This window comes from Gavialis gangeticus, unplaced genomic scaffold (assembly GCF_001723915.1).
Source record: "Gavialis gangeticus isolate Ggan-Ray unplaced genomic scaffold, GavGan_comp1, whole genome shotgun sequence".
NCBI classification, from domain to species: Eukaryota; Metazoa; Chordata; order Crocodylia; family Gavialidae; genus Gavialis; species Gavialis gangeticus.
This window is the reverse complement of record NW_017729024.1, coordinates 167,375,739-167,392,480: the sequence shown is the minus strand read 5'-3', so window position 1 is coordinate 167,392,480 and position 16,742 is coordinate 167,375,739. Positions and strand designations below refer to the sequence as shown.

Below are 16,742 nucleotides of genomic sequence, written 5' to 3'. Positions count from 1 at the left end.
TTTTCCAGGCTGAAGAGCCCCATAGCTCTCAGCCTGTCATCATAAGGTCTGTGTTCCTGACCTCTGATCATGTGTGTGGCTCTTCTCTGGACTCTCTCAAGCTTCTCCACATCCTTTTTGAATTGTGGAGCCCAAAATTGGACGCAGTACTCCAGCTATGGCCTCACCAAGGCCGAGTACAGTGGGAGGATGACATCCTGGGATTTGCTTGAGAAGCATCTCTGGATGCAAGCCAGCGTTTTGGTCGCTTTACTAGCTGCAGATTGCAAAAGGGGAAAAAAAAACTTGGTTTGGAGTGGTCTTACCTGGGATTTTGCTGAACTTTTGTATTGGATTCATATTCTGGCTTGCTTCCTCTCTTATCTGAACTGTAAGCCAATTTTGCTAACAAAACTAGCAGTAGCCAAATTGGCCCCTTGGTGTCGTGGACCAGGTACCTATGACTCCTTGCAGAAGAGAGGAGTCCTTGCTGTAAAAGCAGAGTGAAGGCAGACTTTGAGATGTGTTAGAGACTGCAAGGAGCACAGGCTACAACCTTATCATTTCCATGAGGCTGGCTATAACCTTTCAGCACAGATTAAAATCTTACTGATGTCTAAGCTTCTGTGCCATCACTTTTTTTAATTAAAAAAAAATGCTGATTTTTTTTTTTTTTTTTTTTAAAGCTCTGGGTGTCTCAACTTACTGGTAATAATCCAAGGAAGTTATCAACATTTATAATTTAATCAAAATGAGTTACACAGGTCTAAAAATGATGCAAGCTTTCTTATATTTGAATGTGGAGAGTTCCAAGATGTGGAAGTACTGGCTAACTGAAATACCTAGTTTTAGGTGTACCTTGCAGGGCTGTTTTCACTGCCACAACCCCCGCGGGTTGTCCAGTATTACCAGCAAAGACCCATTCCCAACAGTTCAGACTGCTCCGATTTGAGTGGCTTGAGTGATTTGAAGGTGAGGTAGATGCTCATCCATCTCGCCAGGAATGACCAGTCTGAACTCCATCTGGACACACGTGCTCCTTTTCCATTAGCAATCCGCTCACACCTGGCTCGGCGGAGCTAAACTCCATATTGTTGTGTGCAAAAGGTCCACGTCGGCACTAGTCTAAAATGGGGGATTTTGCTTCCTTTATGACTGATCATACTGGGGGGGCTGGAGATGAGAGATGCTGATGTGGTCTCCAGATGTTCTGTGCCTTGAAAACTAAGGTTCTCTCTGTTGTTGTTGCAGGCTCACATTAAATTTCCTATCGACTATCCATACTCACCACCTACCTTCAGATTCCTGACCAAAATGTGGCACCCCAACATCTATGAGGTAAGGTACCTTTGCTGCTTTTGAAGAATTTTTTTCCTGTTAATGGTGTTGAGTCTTAAGGTTTATGCGTATGGCCTTGAACGTTTCACTCTGTGCCTTCGTTGTCCCTATTCTAAGTGTCTGTGTCACAATTTAGGCTTCGTGGCTTGAAATTTAGGTTCAGCTGCTTAACTAGAGGTGAAGGGTTTGTGTAGAGGTGTGCAGCCGCTCTGCAAGTCTGCCGTGGTGGGGAAGTTGAAATGGGGGAAACTTAGTTTTGGGTGTGATAGGCTGTGTGGTTTTGTTTGGGGTTTTTTTTCCTATACAGATTTTTGGGGGATTTTAATCCACATCTAAGAAACTAATCCTCACTTCCTTCAAGCACCCTCCTCTGTTGTGGCTTAGTTGTCATATATTTGACTGAATGAACTTTTGAAATTTAATCAAAATCGCTTGTGAAAACGCCTTCCTCTGGATTTGAAACTATGAACGGCAGCTTATTTGGGATTCAGGGCCAAATCCAAATTGCTTTTTGCATGCACCTAAGCAGGAATGACTTGAGGCAGCCACATTGCAGCATGTGATCCAGGTCGACCTCAACCCCAAATTGCTTTAATTCAGTAGCTGCTGAGTAGGGGTGTGCGAAGCTTCGGTCACCGATTTTCGATTTGAAGACCGAATCGAATCGGGAGATCAAAAAACCCCTCTGACTCAATTTGGAAAAATGTGGGGATTCAGAAGGCAGTCTTTCAGGGGAACGGAAACTGAGAAGAGGGAGGGTGAGTAGGGTGGAAAAGACTGACATCCGTAGCTGGCCAGTGACTGTGGTGTTTCCCTGAGTCCCCTTCCAATCGTAGTGCTCTGGGGGAGGGACACAGAAACAGCATAAAAGCCTCTGTCTGCAGCCCTTCTGTCCCTTTTGTGAGTTGCCTCTACCTGAGCAAAAGAGGGGCAGGCAGCTGGCCCAGAAACAAGTGGGCAGGCAGAGATCTACTGGCACCGGGAAGGCCCCCTGTTACAGGCTACCATCCCTGCTGGTTTCATCCAAATCTGCTTTAGCATGCACAAGTAACACCAGTTTTGCTTTCAGCAGTTTGAGGTGCAGTTTCCCAAAAACCCCTGCACCTATCTCCTTGAAACAGCCCCTTCTGATGACATGAAGCCTGCTACCATCCCTGCTGTTTCCATCCAAATCTGCCCAAAAATGGCAGTTATAGGTATTTCAGTGATTTCCCCATTACACTCTATGGCTGAACTGCCAAATCTCTGAATCGGCACCGAATCTTCCGAAGCCAGTTTGGCCAAATCAATTTGGTACAGTGATCCAAATTTCCAAATTGAATCGCTGTCTGCTGAATCCAAATTGAATACTTCCCGATTTTTTTTTTTTTTCTTCTCGCAGGCCTACTGCTGAGCACTGACGGGTGCTGAAAAGGAGTCCCATTGAGCTACAGCACACAGGAGCATGGCTCCAGATTTGGCCACATAGGTGCTTCACTCCCACCTAAGCTGTGTTGCATTGTAGATGAGTGTTGGGTGGTGCATAAAGGCTGTCCAAGTTTCCAGTCCCTTGGCAGTCACAGAGCCTGCTGAGCAGTGGATGCACATGGCATCCATGCTGTCGGCTCCAAATGTGACCGGAAGTGGCTGCTGTGTTCTCCCACTTCACTGGACAGTGCTCTGACCTCCAGGCTGCAAAACGGGTTAGGATTGGGGCACCCGTAAGGCCTCTCTTCTTTTCCTGGCCCTGTTAATCTCGCGCCCTTGGCTGTACAGTAATTGTCTTCAGTGTCTGGCCTGAAGGGACCCATCCAGCCTGTAGCCTGATGGTTAGAGGATTCTGCGAGAGATGTGGGTTTGTGCCTCGAGTGGAGGAGGGCCTAGAACGCAGGTCTTCCCCTCGAGCCTCTCTGCTCTGGTATGGAGGGTAGGCCTTGCTGCCTCTGCAGGTATGCTTGAAAGCAGCTGTGGCTGAAGAATTTTTTTGTACTGAAACTGGTGCAGTCCAACACATTAAGCAAGCTGAGAATATACCTGCCAGATTGGGGCCCTTGTGGCTTGGGTGCTGCTGTGCCTAGCTTGTGAATCCTTAATGGGCTTAGGCAGGGGTTCAGGCACCTTGCATCTCAGATTTGGGTTCGTTCAGGAGCATGCAGAACTGATGTTTAGGGAACCTCCGAGTGAAAAAGGGACTTGCTAAGCAGATGCAGCTGCCTCTGGGAGGCAACTACAGGCAGCCATCCAGCAAGGGGGTTTTGATCACGGGTTTGGATTTAGGCACCTACCATCTGCTTGGTTCTTGTGTGGACCTGGCCCTAAACACAAGACACTAGGAAGAAGCAAGGGAATCTGAAGCAGGTGGAATCAGTGGGCTGTTATACAGATAGGAAGGCCAAGCAGTGGACGCGAAGCGGGACAGCTACAAATGACAATCCTTCGAGAGTAAATGGGCAGAAGTGCTGGAGGCTTACTGCTGCCAGAAGTCTGTTCCCAGAAAGCCATTGGAACAAGCAAGCAATCTGTTTGCGAGTGCCAAGAAGATAAAAAAGGTGATGAGTAACAGCCTGCTTGGATTCACCATGAACCCATATCGGATGCCCTTATTTCCTTCCCTGACCAGGTAACAGGCCCTTCAGTATGAGGGGGAAGCAGTAGATGTGATGTGATGCATCTTGACTCTAGTAAGGCTTTTAATACAGGCCTGCATGCTGTTCCCATAAGTTAGGGAGAGGGGGCCTAAATGAGGTCTGGCATGTGGCAGACAGGAGAGGACAAGTATAGTGGCAGATGGGACAGGGAGCAAAGCAGCAGACTGAGCAGGGAGCACAGGGCAGGAAAGAGGAAAGCAGAGGAAAGGATCAGAGTGGCACTTGGGGAGGACGTGGGGCTGATTTGTGGCACACCTGATGCACAGGTTGGCTCCCACTGGTCTTGATGAAACTACTGTGAATTGGGAGCATGGCTACTCGAGTAGTTACCAATGGTGTCCTGTCCACCCGGGAGGTCAGTGCCAGGAGGGGCTCTTCAGGGGCCTGTTCTGGTTGCGACACTGGCTAATATTTGTATTAATGATTTGGCAGGTGGAAGGGGGAGGTACACTTGCAAATGATCCTACCCTGGGAAGAGTTGCAAGAACTTTGGAAGGTAGGATCAGGAATCGAAATGACCTGAAGACGTGGCCTGAAATAGGTGCCATTCAATAAAGACGATTCCCAAATGTTGTACTTGGCATGTATCAACAGCCCAAATACAAAGTGGGGAGCAGTTGACTACGCAGATGATGGGTGGGTTACAGATCACAAACAGTGTGAGTCAGCAGTGGTGTACTGTTGCACAAAAACAAACGCATGATGCTCCTGTTTATGCCTCCCAATATGTTAGACATGTGAAGTAATCCTTTCACTCTGCTCCAGCTGAGACCTTGTGAGTGCCGAATCATGTGCCCACCCCAGTTCAAGAAGGGTATGGATCTGCTGAATGTCTGGACGAGAACAGCAGCTGCCTAGGGGTCTTAGGAAACTTCTAACTTCTGTTCTCAAGAAGCAGCAAAATTCATTTTTACTTCTCTCGAGAGAAGACGTAGGGGAGATGTGGATCTCCAGTATGTAAAAGGCTGTTGCATGTCCACTGAGGATAGGGCAAGAAGTACCGGGCTTATACTGTAACAAGGGAGGTTTAGGTTGGACATTGGCAGAAGCAGCTGCTGGAATAGATTACCAAGAGGAGTTACGGGCTCCATTGCTGGAGGCTTTTCAGATCAGATTAGGCCTACACCTGTCGGGAAGGGATGAGGTACGGCTAATCCTGCCTTGGAACAGGGAGATGGACTGGACGACCTCTTGGTCTCCTCTTCGCCGTGCTCCACAGTCTTGTAAGGTGCAGCGGACAAAAGGATCCAAGTGCTCTATAAAAGATGCTAATGAGACAGCGTGGGAAGTCATTGAGGGGGTTCTGATTTAAAATAGGCTTTAAAGGAAACCCGATTTTAATCGCACCCTGCTAGGAATCGGATATCTGCCACATCCAGCTCCCTTGGCCGTCTGTTTCTGTTGCCAGGTCTGTGCTTAACATGAGCTTTAATGTCCCCCAGCAAGAGGGCTTCGGCGTCATGTGAAATCCAACCCTCGGGAAGCCCAGTAATCATCAGCCACAATTTCCCCTTTTGTCCTATCCAGTTACTCCCCTTGTACCACCTTTGTTTACATCCTTCAGCTGTTTTATAACAATCTCTCCTCTCCCTGCGGCTACACTTAGCCTCGTGTACCAGCCCATCAGGCCTGTCCTTGCTGTCCCTGTCCCCTGATTGCTGGTGCCAGGTGAGACGTCACTGCTGAAAAGGAAGAGCTTCTCCTTTGCCCTCCCTGTTGCTCCTTAAACTTCCTCTGACCTCCTGGCACTGCAAAGTACCAGCAAATCCGTGTGCTTACCCTGGGCTACAGCTGCTCCTTGCGTCGCTGCCAAGGCCTTTCCCGGAGTTCAGCCTCCCTCTGCTGGACTCCCAACGGCACTTTCCTGGGCCAGGTTTTTGATGCTGGTGCTGTACACACTGGTAGGAAACATTAATGCAGCCAGTGCAGGGCGTAGTATTAATAAGCAGTTTGTAACCTCCGCGTCTACAACTTTCTGAGTTGCAAGGACGGCGAGTCCAGAATCTGCTGCTTTCCCCTATGAAAAGCCACAAGGGAATTAACTGGTTTGTGTTCTCTGTACCTTTAGCATTGCTAGCTTTATCTGGAAGCTCGAAGGTGCTGTGTTGTCCTTCTGTTTACTGCTCTCCTGGCTGGAGAAGTATCCTGCAAAGCCAGCAAACCCTACAGCATGAGTGTCATTGGTACGTTTAGGTGAGCAACTCAACATGTGGACAAAGGAACAGACAGCAGCAGGTGAAAAGGGCACAGGGATGCTTAATTGCTGCTCAGCTGCTCCACGTAGCTGCCTGTGTGCCTGCTCTGATGCTACAGTAAGTGAAAATTAAACTCTGTCAGTTTAGCCCTGTTTGTCTGAGTTTCAAGCTACATGCGTTTTGGCTTTCACTTACTGTAACACAGGGGCAGGTGCACAGACCCAGCTCTTGAATCAGCTGCTGTGTAGAAAATTCATCCCCTCTCCACCCTGCTAACTAGGCATAGTTTGTCCATGCCTTAAGTGCTTGGCTGGTATCCATGAACCTGAAACCTTCAACTATATGTATGGTGCGCCTGAGAGACCACAGTGAGATGCAAGGTTCCTTGGGTAAATGTGATCTCTCTTACTAGACCAACTAAAATAGTTGGAAAAATTGTTCTCTGCAAGCTTTCAGGTGCAAACACCCTTCTTCAGGAATAGGGAGAGTCTGCTGTTGTCCCTGTGCCTGAAAGCCTGCAGAGAACCAACACCTCTCTTCAGGCACCAGGACAAGAGCAGCTTGAAGAAGGGTGTTTGTGCCTGAAAGCTTGCAGAGAACAATTTTTCCAACTATTTTAGTTGCTCTAATAAAAGAGATCACATTTACCCAAAGAACTTTGTCTGCCTGTGTCCTTTGACCAAGACGGCTACAACCCACTTCTCCGAAACACAGCGCAACATAAAAGCTGCACCTCGAAGTCGGTGCCAGATAAACATGGCCTGTGTCTGTATTGCATGGGTGACGCTCAGGAGGTGGCTTACCCTGTTGACTCCTTCAAAAGGGGAATCACTGGGATGCTGTGGTCTTGGAGAAGCTGTTAGGCTGGGTGCAGTGTGGGTGGGAAACAGTGATACCCCTGGAGTGCAAGTTCTTGGCTAGGGCAGGGTCTCCTCCGGTGTGGGAGGACAGCACTCGCTGTTGATTGCTACTGAAATGCTGATAAGTCATTTAAGGATAAATGGGAAGGAGTGCTTGAGGCTGAAACAATCCATGACTAAGAGTGTCACAGCAGGGCTCTGGCAAACCTTTTCCAAGTGGGAGTGCTGTAGGCAGGCCCCTGCTCTGGCAATACTGCTTTTAGTTGGGAGCGTAAAGCGAACCACCTGGGTCAGTCGGGTTCAGAAGGTGGGAAGGCATCATCGCTGAAATGCAAGACGGGAACGAGCTCTCTTGGCCACTGGCTGTCACTTTACTTTGCTGTACATTTTACTTGTGTTTCTGTAGCCTGCTGAACAGAGCAGGGGTCTCGCTCTGCATAAACTTGGTGTAAAGGGGGTGGGAGGGCTGTTATCAAAGAGCATCCATTCAGAATGGAAGGCAGCTCTCCCCAGGGCAGGTAGGAAGCGTAGAGGCAAAATTGACAAACTTCCTTTGCTGTTCCTGTGAAATGCAGAATAAAGCCAAGCTTGCCTATAGTATTGCCACTGTACTATGAATTGTATCCACATGCTTGTTGTGAGACGGATTCAGAACGGTTCCTAAAAGTGTACACACTAGAGGTGCAGATTTTAAATGTGCCATTTCCCATCTGTGTCCCTGATGGTCAGGCTACAAGTGCTGCTGTATGGCTGAAAGGATTCAGTTATGCACTGCAACAATCCCTTTTTCCTTTGGGATGTTGCAGCCAAGTCTTGTGCATCCTTCAGAGACCTTCTGCCTTCCCCTTATCTCCCTTTCCTGGGTAGTCTCATGTGGTGTCTGGAGTTACCGAGTCTGGAAGGAGATATTTAACACCATCCCAGCCTATCTGATCCACTGTCACGTTCCAGCAAGAGCACTGCCAGGGCTCCCCCTGCTCAGAAGTCAGCTGAGTGCCTGCCAGTGGAGAGCACGTCTGTAAGAGTCCAGATGAGGGAATAAACACGCTACTCCTTTCTTTTGCTTACAGACTCGCTAAGCAAGTGTGCAACTCGGGTGCAATTTTGTGCGGCGTTCAGTGTGCATCTCTGCTACTGCTTAGGAAGCAGTAAGATGCTAAACTGTATCTTCAGAAACCTTGCACCCCCTGAGCTTGCCTGAGAGGTAATGCTATTTTATACTTGCTGACATTCTCTAGTCCCTTAACTTCATCCTCTGCAAGAAGTGAAGGTCATGGGTAGACCACTGTGTCCTTTGAAGGATTAACCATGATTTAGGTGGATATTGCAGTGACCATTTGGAACGCAAAATCTGCTCTCACACCTTGGATCCCACGTGACTGCTGTTCACATATTGTAGCCGTCGGTGCAATCGGTTACCAACTAAGGAATTGTAGGTTTTTTGGGACTCGTGACTTTTTTTTCCTAAGTATTTGCTACCCTTCCTATATTTTTAGAAACTGCAACAAGGCAAAAAAATAGCTCAGTGGCTTGAACAAAAAACTGAATGCCGAGTACTGGTGTGCTCACTGTCCTTAGCTGCAAAGACCATGGCTCTACATGTAAAGTAGTGAGTGCTGTTTATACTGAGTGCTGTTGCCCATGCAGTTTAGTGGCATAGCCATCCCAACTTTTTTTTTTCCCCACCACTCCCAAGGGTTTAGTTGTTCAAAAGTTATCCAAAGCACTTGGGTCAAACAGCACTTCAGTGGCTCTAATAAGGTGGTTAATATGTACTGAATCTTTCCACTTCTTTTTTGCAGAATGGAGACGTATGTATTTCAATTCTTCACCCACCGGTAGATGACCCACAGAGTGGAGAACTGCCCTCCGAAAGGTGGAATCCCACCCAGAACGTAAGGTAACAAAATGCCCCAGCGGAGATGTGCACAAGGCCGTGGTCTGGACAGAAGCACTGTTGTAAAACAACCTGGCAGCCTCCGATGGAAATGGGGAAACCTGACTTAGCAACCATTGTAAACAACCCTGTTTTGAGGCTTGGCTGCCTGAACCTGGCAGAAATCAACAGTCTGAAATGGGAAGAGAGGTTGTGCAGCGTTGTTAATGCAGAACTAACCTTTGTAGAGACTTCTGTTGTCAGTTAAAAATGGATTAATGAATAGGCAGCCTTGTGCTCTTTCAGCCCTTTGCAAATCCACATTGGCCTTGATATTTAAACTATCATTCTCCTTCAGAGTAAGCACTTCATGGAGATTTTGTGCATAGGAAACGCATTCAGCGTCAGTCTGTAGACTCTGAGAGAAACAGCTTTCAAAATGAGCTGAGTGTCTGTGCAAGCCAAGGAAAGCACTCCCCTTTTAGAAGTTGCTGCAGCCTTTAATGCAGCCGAGGATAGATCTAAATAAGTGGGCAGGGTCTGGCCTGGGAGCAAGGACTACACATGGCTCTGTCTGAAGCTTGCTTTGCTCTTTCCTGCTTGGACCTTGGGGAATATTCCTACTTCCTCCCTGTCGTCCCATGTGCGATCATCTTTCTTGTCTTCTGAATCTAGCAAATGGCCACCCAGGTCTCTTCCCATACTGACCCAAGCTGAATGGCCCTCACGTGCTCAAAGGCACTCCCAGCTAATCCTTTTTAAAAATGCTAACTCTGCATAGCTTGCAGCTGCCCTGCTGTGGGATGTCTGACATACAGATGACAAAGCAGCCATTGCCATAGCAAACCACTGACCTGCGCAGTGGTAATCGCAGTGAGAGGAATTCTTGCCGGGATGTTAACTTCTTATTCCAGGTCTAAAGCTTTGTCAGACTCTGTACCAAAGCCTAAATTGAACGGTCCCCAATCTGTATCCTGTTAGAGAAGTGTCAGTGTTGGCTCTTTCCACTTGTTCCCAGCGTAATGGTGACTTCCCCCAGGTTCAAATCTTACTGTATCCTTGGATAGCTCCATGCTCCCTTCTTCCCTGCCCTCTCTAAATGGTAGGACTTAGGTCCTAGTCTGTGTGAGGGAAGCCAAAAGGTAGCGGTGCTGCAGCAGAAACCCCAGTTGTGGGTAATGGTTTGATACATGGAGTGCACAGTCCCCAGACTAAAATTAGTGGCACACGTCACTCTGCAGTCTTTAGGTTGGATCTGGTCCATGGATCTCATCCTGCTGTGTGGGCCTGACCTGGCTGGGGTCTCATCCCATCCACTTTTTCATGGCATGCTTCTGCGTATACCAGTCTACACGCACTGGGTTAGCAGTGGGGAGGGGCAACCTTTTTTTGGCAGGTGTGCTACAGATTTGAAGCCCGTACCCTCCCCACGTGCCACTCCAATCCCCATCCCCTTCCCAATCTGCTGCTCTGCTTTCCACTCCCTCCCAGATCTGCCACATGCCCCGCACAGAGGCTGCCCGTGCATGTGCAGGCTGACCACCCCTCATCTAGAGCACACTCCCCATGTGCCTATCTCAGCTGGTCTCTTAGCTCTTGCTGTGACTTTGGAGAGTGCAGCTGACGGAGCTAAATCACTGAAACCATAGTCTGATTAAGTTGGCCTGGTTCACTCGTCATGACTGGGGCTCCCTAGCAAAAGGAGTGTGGTGAAGATGCTTGAGACCTGCTTGCGGGTCACGTTGTGCACAAGTAAACTCTCCTTGTCCCAGGTAAAAAGAGGACACTTGGGGCCCGGTTCACGGGTTGTGCAGTTGTCAGCCAAGGGGCATCGCCAGTGACAGAAAGGGAACCTAAGGAACACTGACCCTGTTGGGATGTGTGTTCAGAGGCCCTGAAATAGGCCGTCTCTAAGACTGGCATAGGGTTAAGTCTTTACCAAGCCTGTTGTCCAGTTGCACCTGGGTAGAAAGATGTCTGATGCCGAAGGAGCCTTTTGGACTGGGTTAAGTAAAACTTACTTCTCTTCCATGGGCTCCAGCATGGAGTCCTGTTTAGGTGGCTCAGCAGGAGGAGAGGTGGGGAGCAGGGGGATTTCATACGACTTTGGCTGTTTCTAAAACAGTTGTGAAGAGAGCATGTTTCCAAACATCTGGCTCATTGTTTGCCCTGGTTAAGGAGTAGCTCTGGGCCCTGCATAGGTTTGCTCAGGTAAAGCCCAATAGATTTATCTTGGGAGGTTACAGGAGTCTGGAGCTAAGCTTGGCCCAAAGGATTCCTGTTCCCTTCTGTCCCGCTCCCAGCTGTGATTGGTGATGCTGAGAGAGGAGGTACGTGGATGCCGTTGAGCAGAAGTGTATCCAGGGCCCGGGCTGGGCACTGCGCAAACACAGCTCTCATGCAGAAAGCAGGACCGGGTGCTATGGGCTGGTGGGGAGGGTGCGGGAGGTGATGGGAGCACACTGTGGGGTCCATTCCCCCACCATGGACTGTGTGCACTCTGCAGGCTCCAAGTCCTAGTGAACAGTTTGAGCCTCTAGCCATTAGCTGCAGGTTTCCATGAGGTGTAATGGCAGGCTCTCAAAGAGATGCCTTCCCAGAGCAGCCAGGCCCACATGCCTCTGAAAACTTGGGATGAGCATAACTCTTCCAGAAGCTACGCTTGTTGGTCACACGAGGCAGATGGCCACAGCATCTCGTAATCCCTCGGGGCCAGTGCTGAAGAGGTACATTTAACAGCTCTGCCAGCTTAGAGGTTCAGAGCCATCGCTCTTCCCTCTTTGCAGGCACTAGTCCAGTCTGTTGGGCCCTATGCTGTGCAGCAGGGGCAACGGAGGTCAGTGCTCCAGTGGCTGCCTGGGGTTCGAGGCGAGTGTCCTGGGCTCCAGACCTCCTGTGCAGCCCTGGACAAGCTGGTTCCCCTCCCTCCCTCCCAGGGTAGAAGGCTACAGTAAGGCGGAGTAGCAGGGTGTCTTGGCAGGGACTTGGACCAAGGTGGAATAGGAGTCAGTGGCTGGAAGCTGGAAGGGAGGGAGGCAAATGCTTCTAATAAAGAAGGCAAGTAACTGGGAACCCCTGGCCTGTAGATTTTGGGATCTCTTGATCTCTGGAAGTCCTTGGAGATACTTTAGCCGTGCCAGTAGCTCATGGCCTGATGTGGGAATTGGTGATGGTCCGCAGTGCTGAGCCCAGCCCAGCCCCACTCTGGTCTTCAGTCCCTGGGTATGGCTCCAAGCACCAGCCTTTGCTTTGGTAACAGACTCTGCCTCAGCATAGCTTGCATTTCTGTTGCTTTCTTAGCATTGACGGCACATGTGGAAATCCAAGGCTGAAGTTCTTAGCCGTTGGGGTTCTCTGCACCCTAGGAAGATGTGGGAGATTTATCCTGGGTCCCGAAGAATGTCGGAAAATGAGTGACCTTGCTTTTGGGTCCCAGAGACAGCTCGGGCTTCTGCTTCCCCTTCTCTCCCTCTTTGCTGCTGTCAGAGGTCACCTGCACCCCTGCCTCCAAGAGAGGAGGCTTGGATCCCAGCAGCCTTGGTAAAGCTGGTGTTGACGAGGTGACAAGCTGCCCTCTCCTCACCCATGGTTATTTGACTCTTGTACCTTGCCGTCGGCCAGCGCAGGCTGTCCAGGTCTGCAGCCGAGGGAGTCGCTTTACATCTCTGATCGTTAACCAGTTTCATCTTCTGGCTTGGGGCCTGCTCATATCCCATCACCTGGTCAGGGTGTCCAGTCCCCAGCCACAGCACTCTAGGCCGGCAGCGAACCCTGCAGCTGTATCTAGAATGCAAGAGGCCATCGCGGTGGTGTATGAACCCATTACTTCCAGAGATGGGAGGTGAAGCGACAACTGGAGCTGCCTGGGATACTGTCCCCGTGTGCTTCTGTCTTTCGTTTCAGCTTGCCCTTCCATAGAAGTACTGTCCCGATCTTATTTATGGGAGTAGGAATCGAGCCCAGTCTTAATTGATGTTCAGAGCAGTGGTTCTCAACCTTTTGGGACTCAAGGAACTCTTTATTATACTCAAGGTTCCCCTTGGAAAATGCCAGCTCTTCCTTTTTCACTCTGACTCCAGCAAAAAACTAGAGCAATTCTGTTGCAAAGAACTCAGAAAGATGCTGGTGGGTCAAATGCTTTTAGCACTGGATTCCTGTTCGAAATCTCCAGAAGTATCTTGTGAGTCACGTTTGTACACCTAACAGTGCTAACCTTGTGTAGCCCAGAGGCACCTTGGTAGAGCCATAGTCGTCCTTCCTGTGGAAATCGGAGCGCTCCACTTGGAGCCAAGGTAGAGCTAGCAAGGCTCCTGCTAAAGTCGGAAGCAAAGGGTGTCTTTTCTTTGGGCATCTTTGCTGTGTATCAGGCAGTTCATAGAAGATGAGGGCTGGAAGGGACCTTAGGAGTCATCTAGTCCATCCCCCTGCTTCAAGCAGGACCAGCCCCAGCTGCATCATCCCAGCCAAGGCTTTGTCTACCTGGGTCTTAAACACCTCCAAGGATGGAGACTGCACCACTGCTCTGGGGAGCCTGCTCCAGTGCTTCACCACCCTCCTTGTGAGAAGTTTTTCCTAATACCCAACCTCAACTTCCCTTGCTGTAGCTTGAGCCCATTGCTCCTTGTCCTGCCATCTGCCCCCACAAAGAACAGTTTTGCTCCAGTTCTTTGCACTCGCATCGCTTTGCCTCCCTGCTGACTCTGCCACGGCTTATCCTGGAAGCCTGACCAAACTCCCCGGAGCTGGATGAGGAGCCTGACAAATGTGGGTGGCTGGATGCTTTTGAGAAACCTGTTTGGCATCCCAGTGAACGAGCCCTTTCCTAGGGACTGTCCTCCTGCTATTCTGCTGCCTTGTGGTACCTGCTGGCTCTGCGCCAAACGCTTATTTCTTCACTGAGCTCAGCACTGCCATCAAGAGCAGCAGTGGTGTTACTAGGATCCAAGCCTCCCCTCCGCTGCAGTCTGAGGTCACCTGGACCCCTCCCTCAGTAGGGAAATTATATATCACAGTACTTGAAACCATGAACTCTGAGTACATTTCTTTATCCCATTATATAATATATATATTGTTTATAATTGGGCCAAAGAAATGTACTCGGTGTGTATGCGTGCCCCTTCTCCCTCTCTGTAGATTTTGATGGAGAAATCGATCTTTCAAGCTATCCTATAATAAATGTACAAGGAGCGGGGTATTATTGGGATAAAGAAATGTACTCTGAGTGTGTGGCTTCATGCGCTGTAACTGTCTGTGACTGAGGCCCGTTCTTGTCTCCTGTTTCGTACGCCCTGTCCTTCCACTGAGCTGCCAGTGCTCTTGTTCACAGGGCAGCTGCAGGCAGATGTGGTCAGGCCTGACCACAGCCTGGACGCCAGGCTGCAGACTTGGGTCCCTGCCGTGCCTTTGTCACAGGGGTACGCGGACACCAGGGGTGTTCGGCACAACCGCTGGGCAGCACTGGCCTTGTGTGAAGTGGCCCCACGGCTGCCTCTTGCCTGCAGCCTGATCTCCTTCAAATGCTGTCCAGCAAGGGTGAACCCTGTGTCTTCTGTCTCCTTTTTAATGCATGGCCATCTGCTAGGAGTTACGTGCTTGGCTTTGGCAGATCCTCCTCCTCCCTGCTCAGATGAGATGGGCCCTTAGCAGCGCAGCTGGGGATTGCAGGGAAGTTGCCTTCCCCATTCTTTGTGCATTGGTCCAAGCTGTAGGCCAGCGCGTATAGTGCTAGGCTCAGGCAAGTAAAGCGGGACTCCTGCAGATGCCAGGCAGGAAGACCTAGGCCCCTCCTGGATTCTGTCACTCGGAGGATACTGGGTCTTGGCAGCTGTCCTCTCCCCCAGTGCCTGGCCTGGGCAGACAAGTCAAATGCCGGATGCTTCATTTGACTGAAGGTTGCATCCCGTCCGTGCTCCATGATGGAGCCGGCAGGCCCTGTGCTACTGACCTCTGGCTTTATGGCTTACCAGGATGGGGTGGGGTGTTTGCAATGAGCCCCTCACACGCTCGCCCTGGGCCTAGCCTGGATTGCAGCATCTGCTCACCGTGCCCAGATGCTAATGATCATCTTGGTGAGAATCCAAACGGGAGTTTTTTTCAGCGAGTGAACGTGGTGTGGGGGAGGTCTGGCAGAGGTACAAGGGCAAGCCGGGTATAAAGAATAAATGCTGCTGCTTTAAAACAAATAGTGACTTATTTTGTAGTTGGTTGCTGCCTCTTTAGACCAGTAGGTCTCGTGAGGCCACAGTACGTTGTCCCTGGATCACCCCAGGCCCCACACGCCTGCCCAAGCAGGACAGGCTACATCCCAGGAGCACAGCGCTGCTTGGCAAACCAAAGGTTGCTACCAGTGCCTTGGGCCCAGAAGCTGCTGCCAGGAGCTCTGGGAGCGGGATCCCAGTACCGCATCTGGAACGCCAGGGTCAAGAAGTGAATCGATTCAGGACCAAGACTCGGGCTGGCACCCCTGGCAGGGCTGGGTGGCTGTATTGCAGAGACCGAGCCTCCCGGTGAAGGGAGAGCCCGTCTGGGGACATGACCACCCCCAATTGGGCTGGCTGCTCTCGCTCTGGGTTACTTCCTCCTGGAGCAGCCACAGCTTGAGCAGCACCCTACGGCCTGGCTCTGTGCTGCAAGGGCCTGACCTCTCTCTCTGTTCCAGGACTATCCTGCTGAGCGTAATCTCCCTGCTTAACGAGCCCAACACCTTCTCTCCAGCCAACGTGGATGCATCCGTCATGTTCAGGAAATGGAGGGACAGCAAAGGGAAGGACAAGGAGTATGCAGAAATCATTAGGTAACGGGTGCTTGGAGCAGGTGGCTCCCCCTTCTCCCACCTCTTGATCACAGCATTCCCATGTTGGATGCCTGCTGCTCCCCTGCATGGGGAAGTCTCCTGAAGCCGGTCCCAGCTTCTCCTGCAGGCTCGGATGTGGTGCGAGAGGGGTGGTGGGACCTCACCCAGCTCTGCCATGGCATGGCATGGTCAGACATGCCTGCTCACACATCCCTAGCCACTGTGCTACCCCCTTGTACCCGTCCGGCGGGGCAAGGCAAGCAGTTCAGACCGGCTCTGTTATTACGTGCACCAGCCGGAGGCACTGACGGGAGCCGGCTGCTTAGCGTATCTTGCACAGCAGTGTGCGTACCTCACCCTCCCGGGCGGGCTGTACACTACAGACTGCCCCGGCAGCGAGCTGTAGCAGGTGGCTTGGGGTAGCACATCATATAGGGCAGAGATTGGGAAACCCAGCTCCAGCTGAAGGCCGAGCACTTCTGCCTGGGGTCCATAGGCCCCGGGGTCAGATCCTGTGTGAAGCCACAGAGCTGTGTTGGCTCTGTCAGGCCCTGGAAGCCGTACAGGTGGAACTGACCGTGGAGCCTGGCATCCAACAATCCTGCCCTGGCACCAGCTTGTGTCCTGAGCCAGCGCTTGAAGGGCTTCCCTGCCAGTGACCAGAGAGGCCTGTTCACCCCTGGTGCCCCCAACACAGCAAAAGCCCCTGAGTATCCAAACCCTGTGTTCATGCTGTTGTCTTCTGTCCCTCCCCCCCACAGGAAACAGGTGTTGGCCACCAAGGCGGAGGCGGAGAAGGACGGCGTGAAGGTCCCCACGACGCTGGCAGAGTACTGCATCAAAACTAAAGTGCCTTCCAACGACAACAGCTCGGATCTGCTCTACGACGATTTGTACGATGACGACATCGACGATGAGGATGAAGAGGAAGAAGACGCCGACTGTTATGACGACGACGACTCTGGCAACGAGGAGTCGTGACCTGCTCCCTCCGTGCCCCTGTACTGCCCTGTCCACTCAGGCCAGAAGGGAGCAGCGGGAACCTTGCAGCAGTCCCAGCAAAAAAAAAAAAAA

The 16,742-nt window shown here is 50.8% G+C and overlaps 1 protein-coding gene across 1 annotated transcript in view; it reads left to right on the top strand.

Moving 5' to 3' along the window:
- The window catches only part of UBE2R2 (ubiquitin conjugating enzyme E2 R2), a 79,234-nt gene extending 62,492 nt beyond the window's left edge, over nucleotides 1-16,742 (top strand). Inside the window, exons 2-5 of the mRNA XM_019518086.1 lie at nucleotides 1,231-1,317; nucleotides 8,802-8,899; nucleotides 15,534-15,668; nucleotides 16,430-16,742. Of these exons, the coding sequence (XP_019373631.1) occupies nucleotides 1,231-1,317; nucleotides 8,802-8,899; nucleotides 15,534-15,668; nucleotides 16,430-16,649 (540 nt within the window). The 3' untranslated portion in view covers nucleotides 16,650-16,742. The remainder of the gene's footprint in view (nucleotides 1-1,230; nucleotides 1,318-8,801; nucleotides 8,900-15,533; nucleotides 15,669-16,429) is intronic.